We start from the raw sequence: 21,703 nt of genomic DNA on the forward strand, positions 1-21,703 counted from the left end.
TGGTTATTTCATTATAAATGTTATGTTATATTTGTCTGACCTACATGTGCATCTTTGATTTAATTGTAAGCAGGATGACAGGATGATCAAAATGTCAAACTGGCCAAAACAATCAATTTCAGTGGGGGTTGAATAATTTTGAATACAACACATACATACATTATATATATATATATATATATATATATATATATATATATATATATATATATATATATATATATATATATATATATATATATATATATATATATATATATATATATATATATATATACACACATACATACATACATACATATATATATAAATTAAAACAGAATTAAAACAGAGAAAATAAAAAAATAAGGGAGAGGGCAGAGAAGACAGGTAATCCCCATTTTCTCTCTCTCTGAAAGGGGTCAATTTAACTTTTGCATTGTAATTCCCTGCGCTTCCCTTACTTCTCAATGCTCCAGTTCGGCCATCAGTCTCTTCCCCGCATCCGAATTTTTAAATAAATTCCAAATCTTCCATATTTCTTCATATTGATTTTTCTTACCCTTGGCTGAGAGGACTAGGTCTTCCATAGCTTCTATATCTCTGACTCTATTTAACCAGTCTAACACTGTTGGCGACCTATTATCTCTCCAGCGTAGGGGGATCCCTGCTTTAGCTGCATTTACCATGTGACAAAGTACTGAGGGCCAGATTCACCAATAATTGCGGCGGCATAACGTAACCCGTTTACGTTACACCGCCGCAAGTTTTCAGTGTAAATGCCTGATCCTTAAAGCACTTACCTGTAAACTTGCGGCGGTGTAACGTAAAGTCGTCCGGCGCAAGCCCGCCCAATTCAAATGGGGCGGGAACCATTTAAATTAGGCGCGCTCCCGCGCCGGACGTTCTGCGCATGCTCCGTTCGCAATTATCCCGACGTGCTTTGCGCGAAATTACGGCGGCCCGACGTGTTTGTAAATCACGACGTGCGTAACGTACTTACGCCGAAAAAAAAAAGATTCAAAATCAAAGCGGGAACGACGGCCATACTTTAACATGGTGGAGTAAATTTACACCATGTTAATAGCACACTTAACTTTGCGACGGGAAAAAAAATACTTGCGCCGACGTAACGAATGCGAAAACCTTCGTGGATCGCCGTAAATCCTCATTTGCATACCCGACGCTGGAATACGACGCGAACTCCCCCCAGCGGCGGCCAAAGTATTGCATCCTAAGATCCGACGGTGTAAGTCAATTACACCTGTCGGATCTTAGGGCTATCTATGTGGAAATTCTATGAATCAGCCGCATAGATAGAACAAGAGATACGACGGTGTATCAGGAGATTCTGTGAATCTGGCCCCGTATTCCTATAAATCTGAGCTGGGATCTGGGAGAGGTGAAGCAAAAAAAAAAAAATGCGGGATCATTGGGTATTTTTAAATCAGAATTTTTTTGTAAAATACTCATGATCGACAGCCAATAAGGTCTTATTTTTTTACATAACCAAAATATGTGAATCAATGTCCCTGCATTCTTCTCCACATCTCCAACATCTGTCAGAGTTTTCACTACAGAACTTTTTAAGTCGGGCTGGAGTGTGGCACCACTGCGTCAGGACTTTAGAGTTTAGTTCTTGTGTACGTGTACAGATTGAAGAATTTAGTGTCAGGAAAATGATCTGTTTACGTTGAGATAGGGTAAAAGTCCTGTCTAAATCCTTCTCCCATTTGTTAAGACCTAGTATCTCAAAAATCGTCCCTAGGTTTATTTAACCACTTAAGCCACGGACCATTTTGTTGCTAAATGCCCAGGCCAGGCTTTGCGATTCGGCACTGCGTCGCTTTAACAGACAATTGCACGGTCGCGCGACGTGGCTCCCAAACAAAATTGGCGTCCTTTTTTCCCCCACAAATAGAGCTTTCTTTTGGTGGTATTTTATCATCTCTGCGGTTTTTATTTTTTGCGCTATAAACAAAAATAGAGCGGCAATTTTGAAAAAAATTCAATATTTTTTACTTTTTGCTATAATAAATATCCCCCAAAAATATATTTCCTCAGTTTAGGCGGATACGTATTCTACCTATTTTTGGTAAAATGCGCAAAATTTATAGCGTTTACTAAATAGGGGATAGTTTTATTGCATTTTTATTAATTATCTTTTTTTTACTACTAATGGCCGCGATCAGCGATTTTTTTCGTGACTGCGACATTATGGCGGACACTTGACAATTTTGACACATTTTTGGGACCATTGTTATTTTCACAGCAAAAAATGCATTTAAAGGGGAGTTCCACAATTTCACTTTTTAAATATAAATACCCCTGTAATACACAAGCTTAATGTATTCTAGTAAAGTTAGTCTGTAAACTAAGGTCCGTTTTGTTAGGTTGTTACAGCATTTAGATAGTTTATAATCTAGAAATAGACCGTGGCCATCTTAAGTGTGGGCATCATGAAGCCAGACTGTATGACTTCCTGGATTTCAGCTTTGCATATCTCGCACATGCTCAGTGCACAAGCAATGTAATAGGTTTCAGTCAGGTTTGCAAGGACTACTGGGAAACATGATGCCTATCCCAGAAACCCTTGCAAATAGCCTAGGCTAATAAGGAGGAGGAAGTAATGAAGGACTACAAAATAAAAGGTATTTACAAGCAACAAATTAAATAAAAATTGTCCATTCTGAACACTATGAGATTAGAGCATGCAGCACAGACTAACATAAAAAAAATGGGTGGAACTCCACTTTAAATTGCATTGTTTATTGTGAAAATGACAGTTGCAGTTTGGGAGTTAACCACAGGGGGCACTGTAGGAGTTAGGGTTCACATAGTGTGTGTTTACAACTGTAGGGGGGTGTGGCTGTAGGACTGACGTCATCGATAAAAGGGATCACTCGATCGATGCAGCCGCCACAGTGAAGCACGGGGAAGCCGTGTTTACATACGGCTCTTCAGCTCCGGGGAGCGATCGCAACGGAGCGGCTATAAACGAATAGCCGCACCGTCGTCCCGGATCGCTCCCTGAGGTAAGCCGCCCGCCGCGGGGGGGGTCCCGATCGGACCCCCGACCCGCTAGAAGGCAGGGACGTATATATACGCCCATCTGCCTGTACGTGCCATTCTGTGGACGTAAATAGGCGTGCGGCGGGCGTTAAGTGGTTAAATTAGATAGCGTGGCATATTTCTCAATCTCTCCATGCAAAGCAGGGAGAGAAATATGTGGATGTGTCACTGAGATCAGCATATCGTCAGCATAAGCAGAAACCTTCTGAGTTCCTCCAGCATTTTATACAAAGACCAACAACAGTCATCTTTGTGTCCCTGTCATGTAGAGTTTATTAATTGTCCCTGGCACATGAGTTTTGAACTTCTCTCTATAATTTGATGTTGTACAAAAAAAAAAAAAAAAAAAAAAAATATATATGAAATGTAGGTGAAGGTGCTAAATCTAATTCCTCTTTTTTTATTGAAGATGTACGCAGACTAGGCTCACGCGGCATGCCTGTCGTCCATCACATTCAGACTCCAGAGTGCGCCCCAGGCGAGGCCGCTCCACCAGAACGTCATGTCCGCTTTACGCTTCCTCCAGGAATGGACAATGATACTCGACGAAAACGTAGCCGTCTCTTTCAGAAAGCAGCAAAGAAATACCTCCGCCGAAAGACTCCACTAAAACGTCGTGATCGCCCTACGCTTCCTCCAGAAAGCGACGATGACACAGAGACTCCACAAAAAAGTGGCGCTCTGTGTCAGAAAAAAAACAAGAGAGAGAACAAGAAAGAGATTCAAAGACCAGAAGTGTCATGAGCACCCCCCTGCAGATGAACCCTCGATCATCACGAACAAAATAAAAAGAACCAAAAATATAAAAAAAAAAAGCTTGGTATTTGTAGATGTCAAGGAATGCCAGACCTCCATACCTTTTGAGGAGGGCCAGTGTGCCCGATTTAGGTCTGGGGAGTTTCTGGGCCTACATGAATTAAAAAAAAAAAAAGAAGAAGTTCACTGGTTTAAGGAAGGGGAAGGGGAAAGGGATGTGCAGAGGCGGCTCTAGGCTTTGTGAGGCCTTAGGCCAAACCTAACATGGGGCCCCACTCACACCAATCATGGAAAAAATAATTCAAGGACAAGAGCCTCATCCCACAACCATGGCCGGTGGTTGTGGGGGTCTGCGAGCAGGGGGCATATCGGAATCTGGAAGCCCCCTTTAACAAGGTGGCCCCCAGATCCTGCTCTTTAATAACTAAGGGGCGGGGGTCACCTGGTGAACCCGCCCCCTTGTAACGTCATTGACTGAGGGCATGCTGGGTCATTGATGCCACAAGGGGTGGTGTCACCGATATTCACTGGTTGTTAGGGACGCTGGCGGCCCCGTTCCCGAGTCAGGGCTCTTAACGCTGCCTGAGCACAGCAGTGTTAAGGTCCCCTATCCCTCAAAACTGGGGTAATGCATTGGGCAAGTTAGGCGGCCACGAGGCCCCTGTGAGTGTGAGGCCTTAGGCTACCGCCTAATTAAAGGGGTGGTTCCCCCTAAAACACATTGCTAACAATAGATTCGTAAGACCCGTTACACTGCGGGTAGGCTGGCTTTTTTTTTTTTTTTTTTAGTACATACCGAGATCTCCCCGTCTCGTCCCTTGTCGGTGGGCGTTCCTAGTTGATTGACGTTCCTCGGACGGGCGCGTACGTGACGTCACGACTTTCCGAAAGAAGCCGACTCTATACGGCGCATGCGCAGCGACGTTCGGCTTCTTTCGGAAAGTCGTGACGTCACGTACGCGCCCGTCCGAGGAACGTCAATCAACTAGGAACGCCCACCGCCAAGGGACAAGACGGGGAGATCTCGGTATGTACGAAAAAAAAAAAAGCCAGCCTACCCGCAGTGTAACGGGTCTTACGAATCTATTGTTAGAAATTAGTTTTAGGGGGAACCACCGCTTTAAAGAGCCGCCTCTGGGGATGTGGATCAGGAGGGTCACTGAGAAATTTTGTGAGGATTGTCATTTTAAGGCTATTGCAGGGAACGAACCAGGAAAAGGGACCAGTGTTTCTTTTTTGTAGAAGTTGACGGGTCCTGATTTAAGAGGAGGCCAGAAGTTTTCAGGCATGTTTTGGAACTTTTTTTGCTAAAATAGAAGGCGATTTATTTTTATTTTTTTTGCAAGTATCGTTTTTAGTACATTTCAAGAAAGGGCAAGGCCCAAGTATTACAGCAGCAACATTCAAACAGAAGAGGGCGCAGCCTTGTATCAGCATATCACATTGAGTGGAGATGTACACTAAAGCTATTATTACGTGTGTTGAAGATCCTTCAAATAAAATTCTCAGTTATCTTGTATTTTCACATCTCCTTGTGCTGTAGGTAACTTATGTATAGTTGTTAAAGGGTCACTAAAGAAAAAAATTTTTTTTTGCTGAAATGACTGTTTACAGCAGTGGTCTCAAAGTACCGGCCCGCGGGCCATTTGCGGCCCGCGGACCAGTTATAAATGGCCCGCAGGCAGGGTGGAAGTGAGGGGAGCAAAAAAAAAAAAAAAAATGTTTTTTTCTTTTTTAGCTGGCGCCATCTGGTGGTGGCCGTTGGTATTACAAGTTAAGCATTACAAGTTAAACAGCAATTCTAATGTCATTTTACACTATTTTCACTGCCATATTATTCTCTCTAATTAGAACCCCCAAACATTATATATATTTTTTATCCTAACACCCTAGAGAATAAAATAGCGATCGTTGCAATACTTTCTGTTACGCCGTATTTGCGCAGCGGTCTTACAAGCGCACTTTTTTGGGAAAAAAATTACACTTTTTTTAATTAAAAAATAAGACAACAGTAAAGTTATCCCCATTTAAAATTTAAATTTTAAAATAAAAAATTTTAAAAAAATCTACAGGTTGCATGTTTTGAGTTACAGAGGAGGTCTAGGGCTAGAATTGTTGCTCTCGCTCTACCAATCGCGGCGATTCCTCACATGTGTGGTTTGAACACCGTTTACATATGCGGGCGCTGCTCACGTATGTGTTCGCTTCTGCGCGCAAGCTCGTCGGGAAGGGATGCGTTTTCTGGCTCCTAACTTTTTTAGCTGGCTCCTAGATTCCAAGCAAATTTGTCAAACCCTGACACACCAGTGCTGGTGGTAATAATGCGCTCGCTGACACCAGTGCTGGGGGTTAATAATGTGTTCGCTGACACCAGTACTGTTGCTTTTGAAGTTTGAAAGTTTGCATGCGGCCCCCCATGGCATATGAAAACTTGTCTTGTGGCCCTCAGGTAATTTGAGTTTGAGACCCCTGGTTTACAGGGTATAGAGACATAAAAGTTAACGGATTCCTTTTAAAAAAGGATTACAAATAGATAAAAATCAATCATATAATGTGCCTGCAAGTTTAGTTTCACTTTTAAACTGGTTTCATGTTCCTGTGAACTAGAGAGACACACAGAACAAAAACAAACAAATCCAGGGCAGCGTTTTGTTTTTAAAATGAATCTGATTGGTTCTGTTAAGTTTTAGACACACAGTAATGACAGCTTAGACCTACAGTGAAAAGCACCCAGTACTGTGGTTATAAGGAAACGGACAAGCAGGAAGTGTGGAGATCAGAGCAGAATTACAGCCACTTCAAAGCAAAAACGAGCAATGAGGACATGAAACCAGTACTGCAGTAAGGTAAAGGAAGCTATTTAGCTAAAAAAAAAAATTCCTTTAGTGATCCTTTAAGGGAATAGGGCTACCCGTTCTTGTTTTCCATTTTTCCTTGAAATAACAAATACCGTATTTAATCGGCATATAACACGCACAGACGTATAACATGCACCTTCATTTTAAGAGGGAAGTTTCAGAAAAAAAAAAATTATATTTTAAATAAAGAACTTTGAAGCAAAATAAGGGTCAGTGCCCATCAATGCAGCCAGATCAGTGCCGATCTGCGGCCTCAAAATTGCCCATCAATGCCCATCTGCAGCCTTCCCATTGCCATGAATGCAGCCTGATCAATGCCCATCTCAGGGAGGGGGGGCGGGATGAGCGCTGTCAGATTACATACAGTGAGAATCTCCTGTTGATTCGGGGGCCTCTTTAATACAAAGTCCCGCCTCCTGGACCGGCTTCTATGAATGAATGACTTGTATAGCGCTACACATGCGAACTGAAATCACCTCTAGGCGCTTTTTGTAGCCAGTGTCTTCCTGGCTGGTGCGGTCATTTACCCCGTAGGATCGACACGCTTGGGACACAGTCGTACACACATTGTGTATATTTATTTATATACACATACATATACATATATACAGTGAGGAAAATAAGTATTTGAACACCCTGCTATTTTGCAAGTTCTCCCACTTGGAAATCATGGAGGGGTCTGAAATCTGTTATCGTAGGTGCATGTCCACTGTGAGAGACATAATCAAAAAAAAAAATCCAGAAATCCATACAGCTGCAAATAAGTATTTGAACACCTGAGAAAATCAATGTTAATATTTGGTACAGTAGCCTTTGTTTGCAATTACAGAGGTCAAACGTTTCTTGTAGTTTTTCACCAGGTTTGCACACACTGGAGGAGGGATTTTGGCCCACTCCTCCACACAGATCTTCTCTAGATCAGTCAGGTTTCTGGGCTGTCGCTGAGAAACACGGAGTTTGAGCTCCCTCCAAAGATTCTCTATTGGGTTTAGGTCTGGAGACTGGCTAGGCCACGCCAGAACCATGATGTGCTTCTTACAGAGCCACTCCTTGGTTATCCTGGCTGTGTGCTTCGGGTCATTGTCATGTTGGAAGACCCAGCCTCGACCCATCTTCAAAGCTCTAACTGAGGGAAGGAGGTTGTTGCCCAAAATCTCGCAATACATGGCCCCGGTCATCCTCTCCTTAATACAGTGCAGTCGCCCTGTCCCATGTGCAGAAAAACACCCCCAAAGCATGATGCTACCACCCCCATGCTTCACAGTATGGATGGTGTTCTTGGGATGGTACTCATCATTCTTCTTCCTCCAAACACGGTTAGTGGAATTATGACCAAAAAGTTCTATTTTGGTCTCATCTGACCACATGACCTTCTCCCATGACTCCTCTGGATCATCCAAATGGTCATTGGCAAACTTAAGACAGGCCTTGACATGTGCTGGTTTAAGCAGGGGAACCTTCCGTGCCATGCATGATTTCAAACCATGACGTCTTAGTGTATTACCAACAGTAACCTTGGAAACGGTGGTCCCGGCTCTTTTCAGGTCATTGACCAGCTCCTCCTATGTAGTCCTGGGTTTCTCACCTTTCTTAGGATCATTGAGACCCCACGAGGTGAGATTTTGCATGGAGCCCCAGTCCGAGGGAGATTGACAGTCATGTTTAGCTTCTTCCATTTTCTAATGATTGCTCCAACAGTGGACCTTTTTTCACCAAGCTGCTTGGCAATTTCCCAGTAGCCCTTTCCAGCCTTGTGGAGGTGTACAATTTTGTCTCTAGTGTCTTTGGACAGCTCTTTGGTCTTGGCCATGTTAGTAGTTGGATTCTTACTGATTGTATGGGGTGGACAGGTGTCTTTATGCAGCTAATGACCTCAAACAGGTGCATCTAATGTAGGATAATAAATGGAGTGGAGGTGGACATTTTATAGGCAGACTAACAGGTCTTTGAGGGTCAGAATTCTAGCTGATAGACAGGTGTTCAAATACTTATTTGCAGCTGTATCATACAAATAAATAGTTAAAAAATCATAAATTGTGATTTCTGGAATTTTTTTTTTTTTTGATTATGTCTCTCACAGTGGACATGCACCTACAATGACAATTTCAGACCCCTCCATGATTTCCAAGTGGGAGAACTTGCAAAATAGCAGGGTGTTCAAATACTTATTTTCCTCACTGTATACATATGTTTTATATATATATATATATATATATATATATATTATATATATATATATATATATATATATATATATATATATATACACACATACACACACACACACACTACATACATACACACACACACACACTGTGCCAATTTGGACAGGATCAAATTAACCTACCAGCATGTCTTTGGAGTGTGGGAGGAAAATGAAGTACCTGGAGGAAACCCACACAGACACAAGGAGAACATGCAAACTCCAGGCAGATGGTGTCGTGGTCAGGATTTGAACCAGCGACCCTTTTGCTGCTAGGTGGAAGTGCTAACCACTACACCACTGTGTACCGACAGAACACTGATCCAATGCCAGCCCAGGAGACAGGACTTCTTATTACAGTGGCCAGTTTGTAAAACAGGAGATTCTCGCTGTATGTAATCTAATGGCGCTCATCCCGCCCCCCTCTCCATTCTCTCGGAGGCAGCCCAAATTGCAGTATCGGCATATAACACGCACACTCTATTTGCGTGAGCCGGTCCTCCACCAAATGACCATGACTTGTAGCGGTCACTTAGAGGGGGGCATCCTCTCCATCACCCTCTTGGGGCGATGTCAGTACCCCTCCAGACCCATGGTCCAGGAGCGGTCTTAGCATGGCCCGGTGCTGCAGAGTGGCCCTTGAGAGATCTGGGAGGACTTTAACAGCAACCCCATCAAATTCTGTTTCTCCCGCATCCCATGCCTTGCATACGATGTGTTCCTTGTGGATATAGTGATGGAGCCTGCAGATCACAGGGCCTTGTGTGATTGGCCGGTCTGGGGCCCTGTGTATCCAGTCCAGTTCCACACAATCTGGCAGTTCGACCCCCGCTATACTGGGAGTTTAAATAATCACTGAATTTCGCTCGCTGAAGGTGAAGGTTTTGTAAGTTTATTGTTCCTTTTCGCCGTCTTCTTCTTCGAGGAGTACATAGTTTGCAATATAAAGCCGGGGTGGATAGGAGACGGTCAGGAGCTCAGCAGACACACGTCTATCCGGCCATGTCCAGACCACACCCGGAAGGCGATTTCACATATGACTGCAAATATATGCAACCAATACCTCTGTTTTTTATGAATTTGTTGAACTAGTTTAGACTCTCAATGAATTTCTTGCTATGCATGTCTCCATTTGGAATCAATGTTAGCGTAGAATTAGGGACTGCACTTTACAGAGGAGCCTTGACATGGCAGTGCGGCTTCACATATTTGCAAATGTATTCAACGTTTTAAATACTGACCGTTACAAGTATTTTCACAGCTTATCACCCCCTTTTTTTATGTTTTTCATTATTTGTGATTTATATATTTTACCGCTTCCATTTGGCACCGATATGTAGAATTGATGGGCACTGATAGGGGTTACTTCTGGGCAGTGATTGGCACTGACAGCCATTATTGATGGGGCACCGATTGGCAGATAATGGGCACGGAAATAAGGACATTTAAAAGCAAAAATGGAAGGATGAGGTAAGTGAAGGAGGACTGCACTAAAGTAAAGGAAACTATTTAGGGGAAAAAAAAAAAAAAAAAAATTGTACCTTTACAACCCCTTTAAAGCTGAACTCCAGGAAAAACTATTTACACACCAGTTTGCAGCACTTGTGTGGTCCTACCTGAATCTGTATACCTGGGATCCTGCCGGATCTCTCCTGGCAATGCCCAGGGTCCAATCAATTTTACAGACGGCCCTGTTCACATTGCATGGAACATACCAAATATGTACGCCGGGTAGAAGGGGGTCTTTACTGACGTAAAAAAAACTGGGAGAGTGTAAGGTGCCCAGGGTGGGAGCACGACAGCTGGAACACATAAACCCCCCCCCCCCCCCCGGAGTACCTCAGTTCCCTGTTTGAATACAAAATAGATAGATTTCTCTTAATAATTTCCACTACCTGTTTGTATTCACAAGAAAAAGTGGAGGGGTTGATTTACTAAAGGCAAGCAGACTGTGCACTTTGCAGGTGCAGTTGTTCCAGAGCTTAGTATATGAGGTAAACCTTCACATTGCAAAGAATACCCAATCACATGCAAGGAAAACAAAACAGAAAATAGCATTTATTTGCTCGCACATGATTGGATGATGGAAGGCAGCAGAGCTTCCCCTAATTTACTAAGCTCTGGAGCAACTGCACTTTGCAAAGTGTGCAGTCTGTTTAACTTTAGCTACTGTCTCAGTACACAAATTATTATTTAATTACCTTGAATACTAAGCATCTGACCAATCTTCAGCGCAGCTCCTCGCACTTTACACAGAGTGTCCACAATTTTCTCTGCATTCCCCTCAGTCATCAATGAATTTGTCTCCAGAACAGCGGTGCCGGCTAAAGAGAAAGGACAAAAATGGACATCAATAACTCTGGCACAGTAAGTTTGTAATCCAACCTGGGCAACCACTGGGCAGCAAAGTGGCTCAGTGGTTAGCACCCTGCCTGGTAGCAGTAGAGTCATTGGTTTGAATCTCAACCATTGCTCTACCTGCCTGGAGTTTGCATGTTCTCCCTGTGCCTGTATGGGTTTCCTCTGGGTACTCCCGTTTCCTCAAACACTCTAAAGACGTGCTGGTAGGTTAACCACTTCAGCCCTGGAGAATTTGGCTGCCAAATGACCAGGCCATTTTTTGCGCTTCGCCACTACGTCGCTTTAACTGACAATTGCGTGGTCATGCGACGTGGCTCCCAAACAAAATTGATGTCCTTTTTTCCCCCACAAATAGAGATTTCTTTTAGTGGTATTTGATCACCTCTGCGGTTTTATTTTTTGCGCTATAAACTTTTGCTTTTAAAAAAAAAATATATATATATATATATATATATATATATAATAAATAGAACACCATCCTAGAACTTAAGAGACAATACGGCAGGTGGGAAGTGGTTAACCACTTTAAAACCGCACGCCGTCATATGACGTCCTAAAAGAGATCCGCTATCCCAGGTGGACGTCATGACGTCCTGTACTTTGTGCGGGGATATCTCAATGATGCCTGCACCTAGAGGCATCATTCAAATATAATTTTCTTCTGGCGGCGATCCGGCGCACCGTAAGAAGGATCATAGCGGCAGTTCCGCCGCCTGATCGTTCTTATAAGCGGCGGGGGACATCCTCCGCCGCCATCCGGTGCTTCTCCGGGCTCTCCTGTGCCATCGGGGGCCCAGGGAGATGATCGACATCCGCCGGATGTGAGGCATAGAGATGACTGGTGACCAGATGGTCACCAGTCATCTCTATGACCGTCGGAGGCCCGGGCGCGATGTGATGACATCACGCCCGGGTACCCGTAAGTAAACAAACCGCAATTGCGGCTAGTAAGAATGAGATCTGTGAGTTTTTTTTTCACAATCTCATTCTTTCCAGCCTGGAAGAGAGATGTGGGGTCTTATTGACCCCCCACCTCTCCATAAAGAGGACCTGTCACACACTATTCCTATTACAAGGGATGTTTACATTCCTTGTAATAGGAATAAAAGCGATTGAAAAATAAAAAAAACCTTAGTTAGACTTACCGGTAACGGTATTTCTATGAGTCTTTTAGGACAGCACCTGGAGAGAGCGCAGCTCCACCCACTTCCCAGGAAACACTGCAGTCAATGCTATAACTTCCGCCCCCTTCCACCATGGCCTCAGTTGTTCACGAGTACCTCCGGCCACGCTGAAATTAGATAAGCAGAACATAGAAACTACACGCATTAGCATATATATATATTATCTTTAATAACAAAAGGGCGGGTTATCGGTGCTGTCCTGAAAGACTCATAGAAATACCGTTACCGGTAAGTCTAACTAAGGTTTTCTCACCTCGTCTTTCAGGACAGCACCTGGAGATGATAACCGAGTACTTACTCTAGGGTGGGACCACCGCTTGCAGGACCTTCCTGCCAAAAGACTGCTCTGACACAGAGAGCAAATCCATCCTATAATGACGAGCGAAGGTGGAAAAGCTTGTCCACGTTGCCGCTTTACAGATGTGTTCTGGCGAAGCTCCAGCCCGTTCTGCCCAGGAAGTTGCCACCGCCCTAGTAGAATGGGCCATTACTCCCGGAGGAGGATCCAAACCTTTAGCTTTGTATGCCTCATGGATAGCCATACGTAACCATCTAGCCAGAGTACTCTTGGAAGCCCCATGCCCCTTGCGGGATCCTGAAAACAGAACGAAAAGCGAATTCGCCTTTCTGAACTCACTAGAGACCTCTAGATAGCGTCTAATGCATCTCCTGACATCTAAGGAATGGAATTCTCTCTCCTTCGGACAAGAAGGAGTTGGACAAAAAGGTAGGTAACACTATTTCCTGCGTCCTATGAAATACTGACACTACCTTCGGAAGAAAACTCGGATCAGTTCTTAATACTACCCTATCAGGGAAGATTGACAAAAAAGGCTCCAAAATAGAAAGCGCCTGAAGCTCGCTAACCCTCCTCGCTGAGGTGATCGCTACCAAAAGCACCAATTTCAAAGTCAGAAATTTTATAGAAGCGTCTACCAGTGGTTCGAAGGGTTTTTTAGTCAAACCCCCCAGGACCACTGATAAATCCCACTTGGGGAAAAATTTAAACGGGGAAGGCCTAGCCCTGGCTAAGGCCTTAAAAAATCTGATGACGTAGGGCTCTAGAGATAAACGTCTCTCTAGAAACACTGACAAAGCCGCCACCTGCGCCTTCAAGGTGCTGGCTGCCAGACCCATATCCATACCGTCTTGTAAAAACTCCAAGACGGAAAATGTATTCAAAGGAGAATAATTTTTACCTTCACACCAAGAATTGAAAACTTTCCAAGTCTTGAAGTAGATGGCCCTCGTGACCTTTTTCCTACTACTAAGTAGCGTATCTACCAAACGTTTGGACAAACCCTTACTGCTAAGAATTAGCTCTTCAGTAACCAGGCCGTGAGTCTTAACCGACTCACGTCTGGATGAAGTAGAGGGCCCTGAAACAGTAAATCTCTTCTGACTGGTAGTACCCAGGGAACTTCTACTGCCAGTTCCAACAGACTCGAAAACCAAGGCCTCTTGGGCCAGTACGGGGCTATCAGGATCAGAGAAGTCTTCTCCTCCTGAAGCTTCCGTAACACTAAAGGAATGATCTGAACTGGGGGGAAGGCATAGCACAGGCGGAAGGGCCAGCGTTGGACTAACGCATCTAGACCCTCTGCCTGGTCCATTCTGTTGAGAGAAAAATAAGCCGGAACCTTGGCATTGGACTGGGACGCGAACAGGTCTATCTGAGGGGTTCCCCACCTGTTTACTAGCTCTTGGAAGACCTCCGGGCATAAACACCATTCCGATTCCAGAACCCTCGTCCGACTTAAAAAGTCTGCCAGAAGGTTTAGGCTGCCTTTTAGGTGTACTGCCGATAGGGATGCCAAGTTCACCTCTGCCCAGGACAGAGTCTGTAAGGCCAGATTGAGGAGTACCTTGCTTCTCGTGCCCCCCTGTCTGGAAACATACGCCACCGCTGTGGCGTTGTCTGACAGAATCTGGACGTGTTGGTCCAGAATCAGCTCCTGGAAGGCCCTTAGCCCTAACCAAATGGCCCCGAGTTCCCTCCAATTGGAGGACCTTCTGGACTCCTCCCTCGTCCAGGATCCCTGTGCCATCTGCCCGTTTAGGTGAGCACCCCATCCCCACTAACTCGCGTCCGTAGTTAGGACCCTTGTAGTGGGGAAGGACCAAGACAGGCCTAGGCGCAGATTTGCCTGGCCTCTCCACCACCAAAGTTTCCTTTTCACTGAAGACGGAACTCTGAATCTTTTCTCTAGGGATTCCCCATGGGTCCAATTCTGAAGGATCGCCTGTTGTAGGTCCCTTGAATGGAGACGAGCCCACTGCACCCCCGGAATGGCGGCCGTGAGTAAGCCCATTGTGGACATGGCTGAGCAAACCGAAATCGGCACATTCGACTGAATCGTCTTCACCGCAGCCTGAACTTTCTCTATCTTTGCTTCTGGTAGAAAAATCTTCCCCTGAACAGAGTCTATAGTGTATCCTAGAAAGACTATCCTCTGGGAGGGCACTAGATTTGACTTCTCTCTGTTCAGAATCCACCCGAGCCCTTCCAAATGAGCCTGGGTCCTCCTCAGGTCCAGGAGAAGCTGCTCCTCCGACTTGGCGAACACCAGGAGGTCGTCCAAGTATGGAATTATAGAAATCCCCTTGAGCCTTAGGGGTGCCAAGGCCTCTGCCACCACCTTTGAAAAGACTCTGGGAGAGGAGGAAAGGCCGAATGGGAGGGCTCTGAATTGGAAATGTCTCACTCCGCTCTCTGTTCTGATGGCTAGGCGCAGATAGCGCTGAGAGGAAGTCCTGATCGGGACGTGCAAATATGCATCCCTTAAATTTATCGATGCTAGAAAGCACCCCAGAGGAAGAAGCTTTCTCACCGAGTATATAGAATCCATGCGGAATCTCTTGTACCGGATAGCTAGATTCAGGACTTTTAGGTTTAAAATTAACCTGAATTTGCCCGACGGCTTCCTTACTAGAAATATATGGGAATAACAGCCCTCCCCCTGTTCTCTCTGGGGCACTGGCGTAATCACCCTCTGTTGGAGAAAATCTTCCACTAATGACAGCATTGCCCGAGATTTCTCTTGCTCCCTGGGCAATTGGGTCACATAAAACCGCGACGGTGGTCTTCCCGAGAACTCCAGTGCGTAGCCCTCTGCAATCAGTTTGAGGACATACGGACTGGACGTCGCCTCTGCCCACTGTGGAAGGAAGGCTTGGAGCCGACCTCCCACAGCTGGGAGACCGTCACTGGGGCTTAGCAGGCTGGCTGGGGGAGCGAAATAACACCCCAGGCTTTCCGCGGCCCCTCTGGGACCGCCAGGGTCTACCACCCTGGCCTCTTTGCGCATCCTTAGGACCCTTGGCTTGGAAAAAAGGACGAAAATTTTTCTTGGGCCCCGAATCTACCTTTTTTAAAGGAAGAGCCTTCTTTCTATCCGCCGTCCTATCCAGAACGGCGTCTAGCCCTGTGCCAAACACCAAGTCTCCTTCAAAAGGTAACCCACACAGTTTCACCTTAGAGGCTGTGTCCCCCTGCCAGGTCTTAACCCATAAGGCCCTTCTGGTTGAATTTATCAACGCCGAGGATCTGGCGGAGAGCTTCACGGATTCAGCAGATGCATCCGCTATATAGCCTACCGCTTTCATAAGGACTGGAAAGGACTCCAAAAGCTCTCTACGAGAGGTCCCAGCCTCGATGTGACCTTTAAGCTGATCCAGCCAATGTTCAAGGTTTCTAGCCACCACAGTGGATGCCATAGCTGGCTTGAGATTAATCAAGGTGGTATCCCAGGCTTTTTTGAGCAGGGTATCTGCTCTTTTATCCAGGGGATCTTTAAGGGTACCTGTATCCTCAAAAGCTAGGTCCGTATTGCGAGAAACTTTTGAGAATGCTGCATCCAGCTTAGGCCTTTTATTCCATGCCTGCGTTGGATCTTCATAGAAAGGAAATCTCCTTTTCAGAGATTTAGAAAAGAAGGGTGCCTTTTCCGGGTCCTTCCATTCTCTCTTAATTGTTTCGGACAATACTTTATGTACCGGGAAGGTACGATGTTTCACCTCATCCAAGCCCTGGTACATCCTGTCATGCAAGGACAGCTGAGTCGCATCTTCCTTAATGTTTAGGGTAGAATGAATAGTCCTTAATAGGTCATCAACCTCCTCTAAGGACAGTTTATAGCGCGAGGAAGAAGTATCCCTTTCTTCTTCTTCCTCCGCCTCTGATCCTGAAACAACATTTTCAGGCTCCTCCTCCTCGGACTCACTGTCTAACCTTCTAGATGTGGAGGGGGTACTGGCCCTGACCTTAGATCCCTTAGTCGGACCCTTGTCCAGGAAGGAGCGAAAAGACTGGAAAGTCTGGTGCAACTCCTCCCTAAACGAAGAGAGCAACTCCCCCGTACCCTTGACGGTGGGCTGCTCAGAGGCCGAACTAGTAGAGGCCTCCCCCCTGACAATCTCCGCAATACAAGTTTTGCATAAAGGTTTGGTCCAGTTCCCCTTAAGGGAAGCTTTACAAGTAGCACACCGCTTCTTGGAAGGAGGAGGTTCTACCACTTTAAGTTTTTCTTTAACTTTCTGAAACGACACAAAGGACAACAACGCTATGTTTAACCTTTGTATGCCAGACCAGCAAATCACCCAAGTGCACACAGCTAGTGAACAAAATAAAACCAGAACCCATCACCGCTGTACCAGAAAACTACACACACCCACAGAAGTGACTAGGGTGAGTGATGCAGGCTCCCCTCCCCCGAAGGGGCAGAAAGGAGGGACATAACAATACCCTGGTACATTGACCACCGCTGGGTCTCCTACCTGGGCCGGGCTGGTGCTTGTGTTTCCTGCTCCCGCCACCTCCGCTGCGTCTTCTGGCTCCATGGTCCCAGAACGCTGCGGGCGTGCGACAGCTTTTTTAATTTCCCGGCTCTTTCTCGCCGCTGCGAGACCCGGAAATAGCACCGCCGAGGCCACTCCTCCTCCTGCGTTGCAGGCGGCCGGAACCGGAAGCCGCCACGCGCCGCCGGAAGTCCCGCCTCCACCCGGAAAGGACGTCACTACGCCCTCCGCTCCGGGACCTCGTATGCCGGAAGAACGGCACCTGACTGCCCCCCCCGCAAGCTACGATGCCCAGACTCAGGGAGCGGGACCTCCAGCAGCCTCTGTCCTCGCCGGACCGAAGAGGAGAAGTACCCGACCTTCACCCGCGCGTCAGGGGAGAAGTCGAGTCCGCCTCCTGGAGGATCACCTCCTAACATCAAAACACTGGTATGCTCAAAAACCACCTTCCCCGCCTGGGGAGAGAACAGCACACCCTTGGTTCCCTGCAGCGCTTCCACCATGGCCAGAGGAAACACTACAACTGAGGCCATGGTGGAAGGGGGCGGAAGTTATAGCATTGACTGCAGTGTTTCCTGGGAAGTGGGTGGAGCTGCGCTCTCTCTCCAGGTGCTGTCCTGAAAGACGAGGTGAGAAAAATATGTAATAAATAAGTAAAATAAAAAAGAAATAAATATTAATAACAATAAAAAATTAAAACGCCCCTATCCCCGATAGCTCGCGCTCAGAAGCAAACGCACACGCAAGTCCCGCCCACGTATGTAAACGTCGTTCAAACCACAAATGTGAGGTGTCGCCGCGTGTGTTAGAGCGTGTGCAACAATTCTAGCACTAGACCTCCTCTAACTCTAAACTGGTAACCTGTAAACAATTCAAAGCGTCGCCTATGGAGATTCTTAAATAACAAAGTTTGGTGCCATTCCATGAGTGTGCGCAATTTTAAAGCGTGACATGTTAGGTATCTATTTAATCGGCGTAACATCATCTTTCATATTTTACAAAAAAAATTGGGCTAACTTTACAGTTTCGTTATTTTTTAATTCATGAAACCATTTTTTTTTTTTTTACAAAAAAAAAATGCGTTTGAAAAATGATTGCGCAAATACCGTGCAAGATAAAAAGTTGCAATGACCGCCATTTTATTCCCTAGGGTGTCTGCTAAAAAAACATATATAATGTTTGGGGGTTCTGAGTAATTTTCTAGCAAAAGAATGATGATTTGTATATGTAGGAGAGAAGTGCCAGAATAGGCCCGGTATGGAGGTGGGTTTTAAAGCCTGGTATTGAAGTGGTTAAAGAAGATGCCAACTTTGCCCTGAATGGATTGTTACCCTTGTAAAAACCCAACATCCACACTCACCTTCTGTCTTCTTCTCCCCTTTCAAAGACTGTTTTGCTACCTCAGTCAGAGCACCAATTCCAAGGCTGACAGCTAGACCTGTGCAATGAGATCAAGAGAGACACAAATAAAAAACTACCATTTAAAGATTAGGAGAACAAACAGGATAAAGCAATTTCCTCAAAAAAACAAAAATTACCCCCAAAGTTTGCCATGCGGCTGAGACGGGATGCAGGAACCTTCCTCTCTCGGGCCCTCTCGCTCAGCTGTCAATAAAACATAGTACTCATGATAAGGAGGAGTTGTGGCTCCAGAATTCCAGGCACATAAAATGCTAATAAACATATCAGTATAAATGTTACACGACTTCCTAAAACTTGATCTGTCAAAAATGGAGCTCATAATATCCCCCCCTGTACAACTTTACCATCAATAGCGCCACTATTAGTCCCTCCCATCATTTTAGTGTCACATCCAATAGGGACCAAAAACTTGGAGGAGAATTTACTACCATAACATTTCCAAAGTTTGCCCCACCATAACCAACGATACCGCAAAACTATAATTCATTCCCTGGTTATTTCCCAACCCTCAACATTTGCAACTCCCTCCAAGTTGGCCTACCTCTACACAGGCTATCCCCTCTTTGGTCTATCATGAATGCTGCTACAAGATTCAACCACCTTACTAACCAACCAGCGTCTGCCACCCCTCTGTGTGAAATTCAATATACTAAAAACCACACAAAGCCGTCCACATCTCAGCCCCCAGCTACAATCACCAAACCTCAACTTAAAATACCATCCAAACTGTCCCCTCCACACCATATTAAGACCACCTGCTCTCTAGTTCCCTTGTCCTCTCATGCTCACCTCCAGGACTTCCACAGAGCCTCCCCCATCCTCTTGAACTCCTTACCCCAACCTGTCTGGTACCCTCCTACTGGCCACTTTTAGGTAATCCCAGAAAACTCATCTTTTCAGAAAAGCCAATCTTGCCTCTACCTAAAAGTTGTTTTTCTATCTTCTCCATCAACCTATCCCTTAGGCCTTGTACACACGACCAGACATGTCCGATGAAAACGGTCCGCGGACTGTTTTCATCGGACATGTCTGCTGGGAGGTTTTGGTCTGATGTGTGTACACACCATCAGACCAAAATCCCCGCGGACAGAGAACGCGGTGACGAATACGACACCAATGTTCTCTAACACGGAAGTACAATGCTTCCGCGCATGCGTCGAATCAATTCGACGCATGCGCGGGATTTTCGGTCCGTTGGTTCGACGTACTAACCAGCGGACTTGTCCGACGGACAGGTTTCCAGCGGACAAGTTTATTAGCATGCTAAGAAACTTTTGTCCGCTGGAAACCTGTCTGCTAGGCCGGAAAAATGTCCGCTAGGCCCTACACACGGTCGGACATGTTCGGTCGTGTATACAAGGCCTTACAGTTATTACCCTTTGTACCTCTTCCCTTTAGATCAGGGGTGTCCAAACTTTTTTCAAAGAGGGACAGATTTGGTGAAGGGAACATGCGTGAGGGCCGACCATTTTGCCTGACATTTTTGGAACCATTAAAATTAAATTCAAATTAACTAATACACTGCCAAACAAGAAGGATCATTCTGGTACCTCCCAAGTATAGCACACCATCTGCTCTGGTGCTACAGAGGGAACCTCTCTGTCTGTAACTGCTGTCATTTACAAACCCACAGCATTTTGATCAGACAATGCTATCCCCGCTCAGGAAGTTCTCTTTTAACTTATTAAACATATGCTCTACATTTTAAAGGCCTCTTTATAAAACTTCTTCCCTTCTGCCAACAATTCCACACACCTCCTGGGTTTTTGCATGGTCTTTCCATCTTTGACCCGGCCCTGTTTGGGGGTGACCCCCTGTGGTGTCGAGCGAGGGGTCTTATTCGGCGTGGAGATCCGATTTATTGCCTGGGTTGTGGATCATCTTTGAGTGGGCGATGCGGTGCTGCTCTACAGGCTCACAGTATTAACACTGAGACACCTTACCAAGTTACACAATTCTCTGAAGAAGACCTTGTAGGTCGAAACGTTTGTTAGATTGTTTATGCTACAGTACATATTTTTGGCTGTATAAACACTATTTATGTACTGTATTGCATATCTATGTAAACGCTGACTATGTACTTGTCATAGCTCATATTCTATCCACTTTTGCTATTTCATTCTTGCCCGATTTTTTTTATCATGTGAATAAATACAATTTTTTACTACATGGTATTATATTCTTCTACACTAGCTGCCTAATAACCCCACCTGGGAAAATCCGTTCATCAACAAGAATGATCTTGCCTTTGTGGCTGTGTGTGGTAAAGAGTCTAAGGATGAGCTTGGGCGTGTTATTTGGATATACCGTATTTATCGGCGTACAACACACACCTTCATTTTAAGAGGGAAATTTCAGTGGGAAAAAAAAAAACCACATTTAAAATAAAGAACTGTGAAGCAAAATAAGGGTCAGTGCCCATCAATGCAGCCTAATCAGTGCCCCAATGCAGCCTCACTATTGCCATGAATGCAGCCTCACCATTGCCATCAGTGCAGCCTGATACATGCCCATCTGCAGCCTTGGAGAGAACAGGGAGGGGGCGGGACAAGCGCCAACTGATTACATACAGGAGAATCTCCCGTTTACTCAGCGGCCTTTTTAATACAAAGTCTTGCCTCCTTTGATAGACAGAACAGTCCTCCAATGCCAGCCCAGGAGATGGGACTTCCTTTTACAGAGGCCGCTGAGTAAACAAGAGATTTTCCTGTATGTAATCTGACGGCACTCGTCCCGCCCCTCCCTGGAACAATAAATACAGTGGGCCGGATTCAGATACGAGATAGGATGGCGTATCTCCAGATACGCCGTCGTATCTCTGAGTCCGACCGGTAGTATCTATGCGCCTGATTCATAGAATCAGTTACGCATAGATTTCCCTAAGATCCGACCAGCGTTAGTGTTTTACACCGTCGTATCTTAGGCTGCATATTTACGCTGGCCGCTAGGTGGCGCTCCCTTATAGTTACGCAAGGAATATGCTAATTAGGTATTTACGCCGATTCAGAAACGTACGTCCGGCCGACGCATTTTTTTACGTCGTTTACGTTAGGCTTTTTCCGGCGTAAAGT

At 45.4% G+C, this 21,703-nt stretch overlaps 1 protein-coding gene across 1 annotated transcript in view; it reads right to left on the reverse strand.

Moving 5' to 3' along the window:
- The window catches only part of COQ8B (coenzyme Q8B), a 73,188-nt gene that overhangs the window by 41,398 nt on the left and 10,087 nt on the right, over positions 1 to 21,703 (reverse strand). Inside the window, exons 4-6 of the mRNA XM_040323167.1 lie at positions 18,749 to 18,815; positions 18,571 to 18,648; positions 11,070 to 11,192 (exon numbers count right to left, since the gene is read on the reverse strand). Coding sequence (XP_040179101.1) covers positions 11,070 to 11,192; positions 18,571 to 18,648; positions 18,749 to 18,815 — 268 coding nt within the window. The remainder of the gene's footprint in view (positions 1 to 11,069; positions 11,193 to 18,570; positions 18,649 to 18,748; positions 18,816 to 21,703) is intronic.

The sequence above is a fragment of the Rana temporaria genome, chromosome 9 (genome assembly GCF_905171775.1).
Source record: "Rana temporaria chromosome 9, aRanTem1.1, whole genome shotgun sequence".
NCBI lineage: Eukaryota > Metazoa > Chordata > Amphibia > Anura > Ranidae > Rana > Rana temporaria.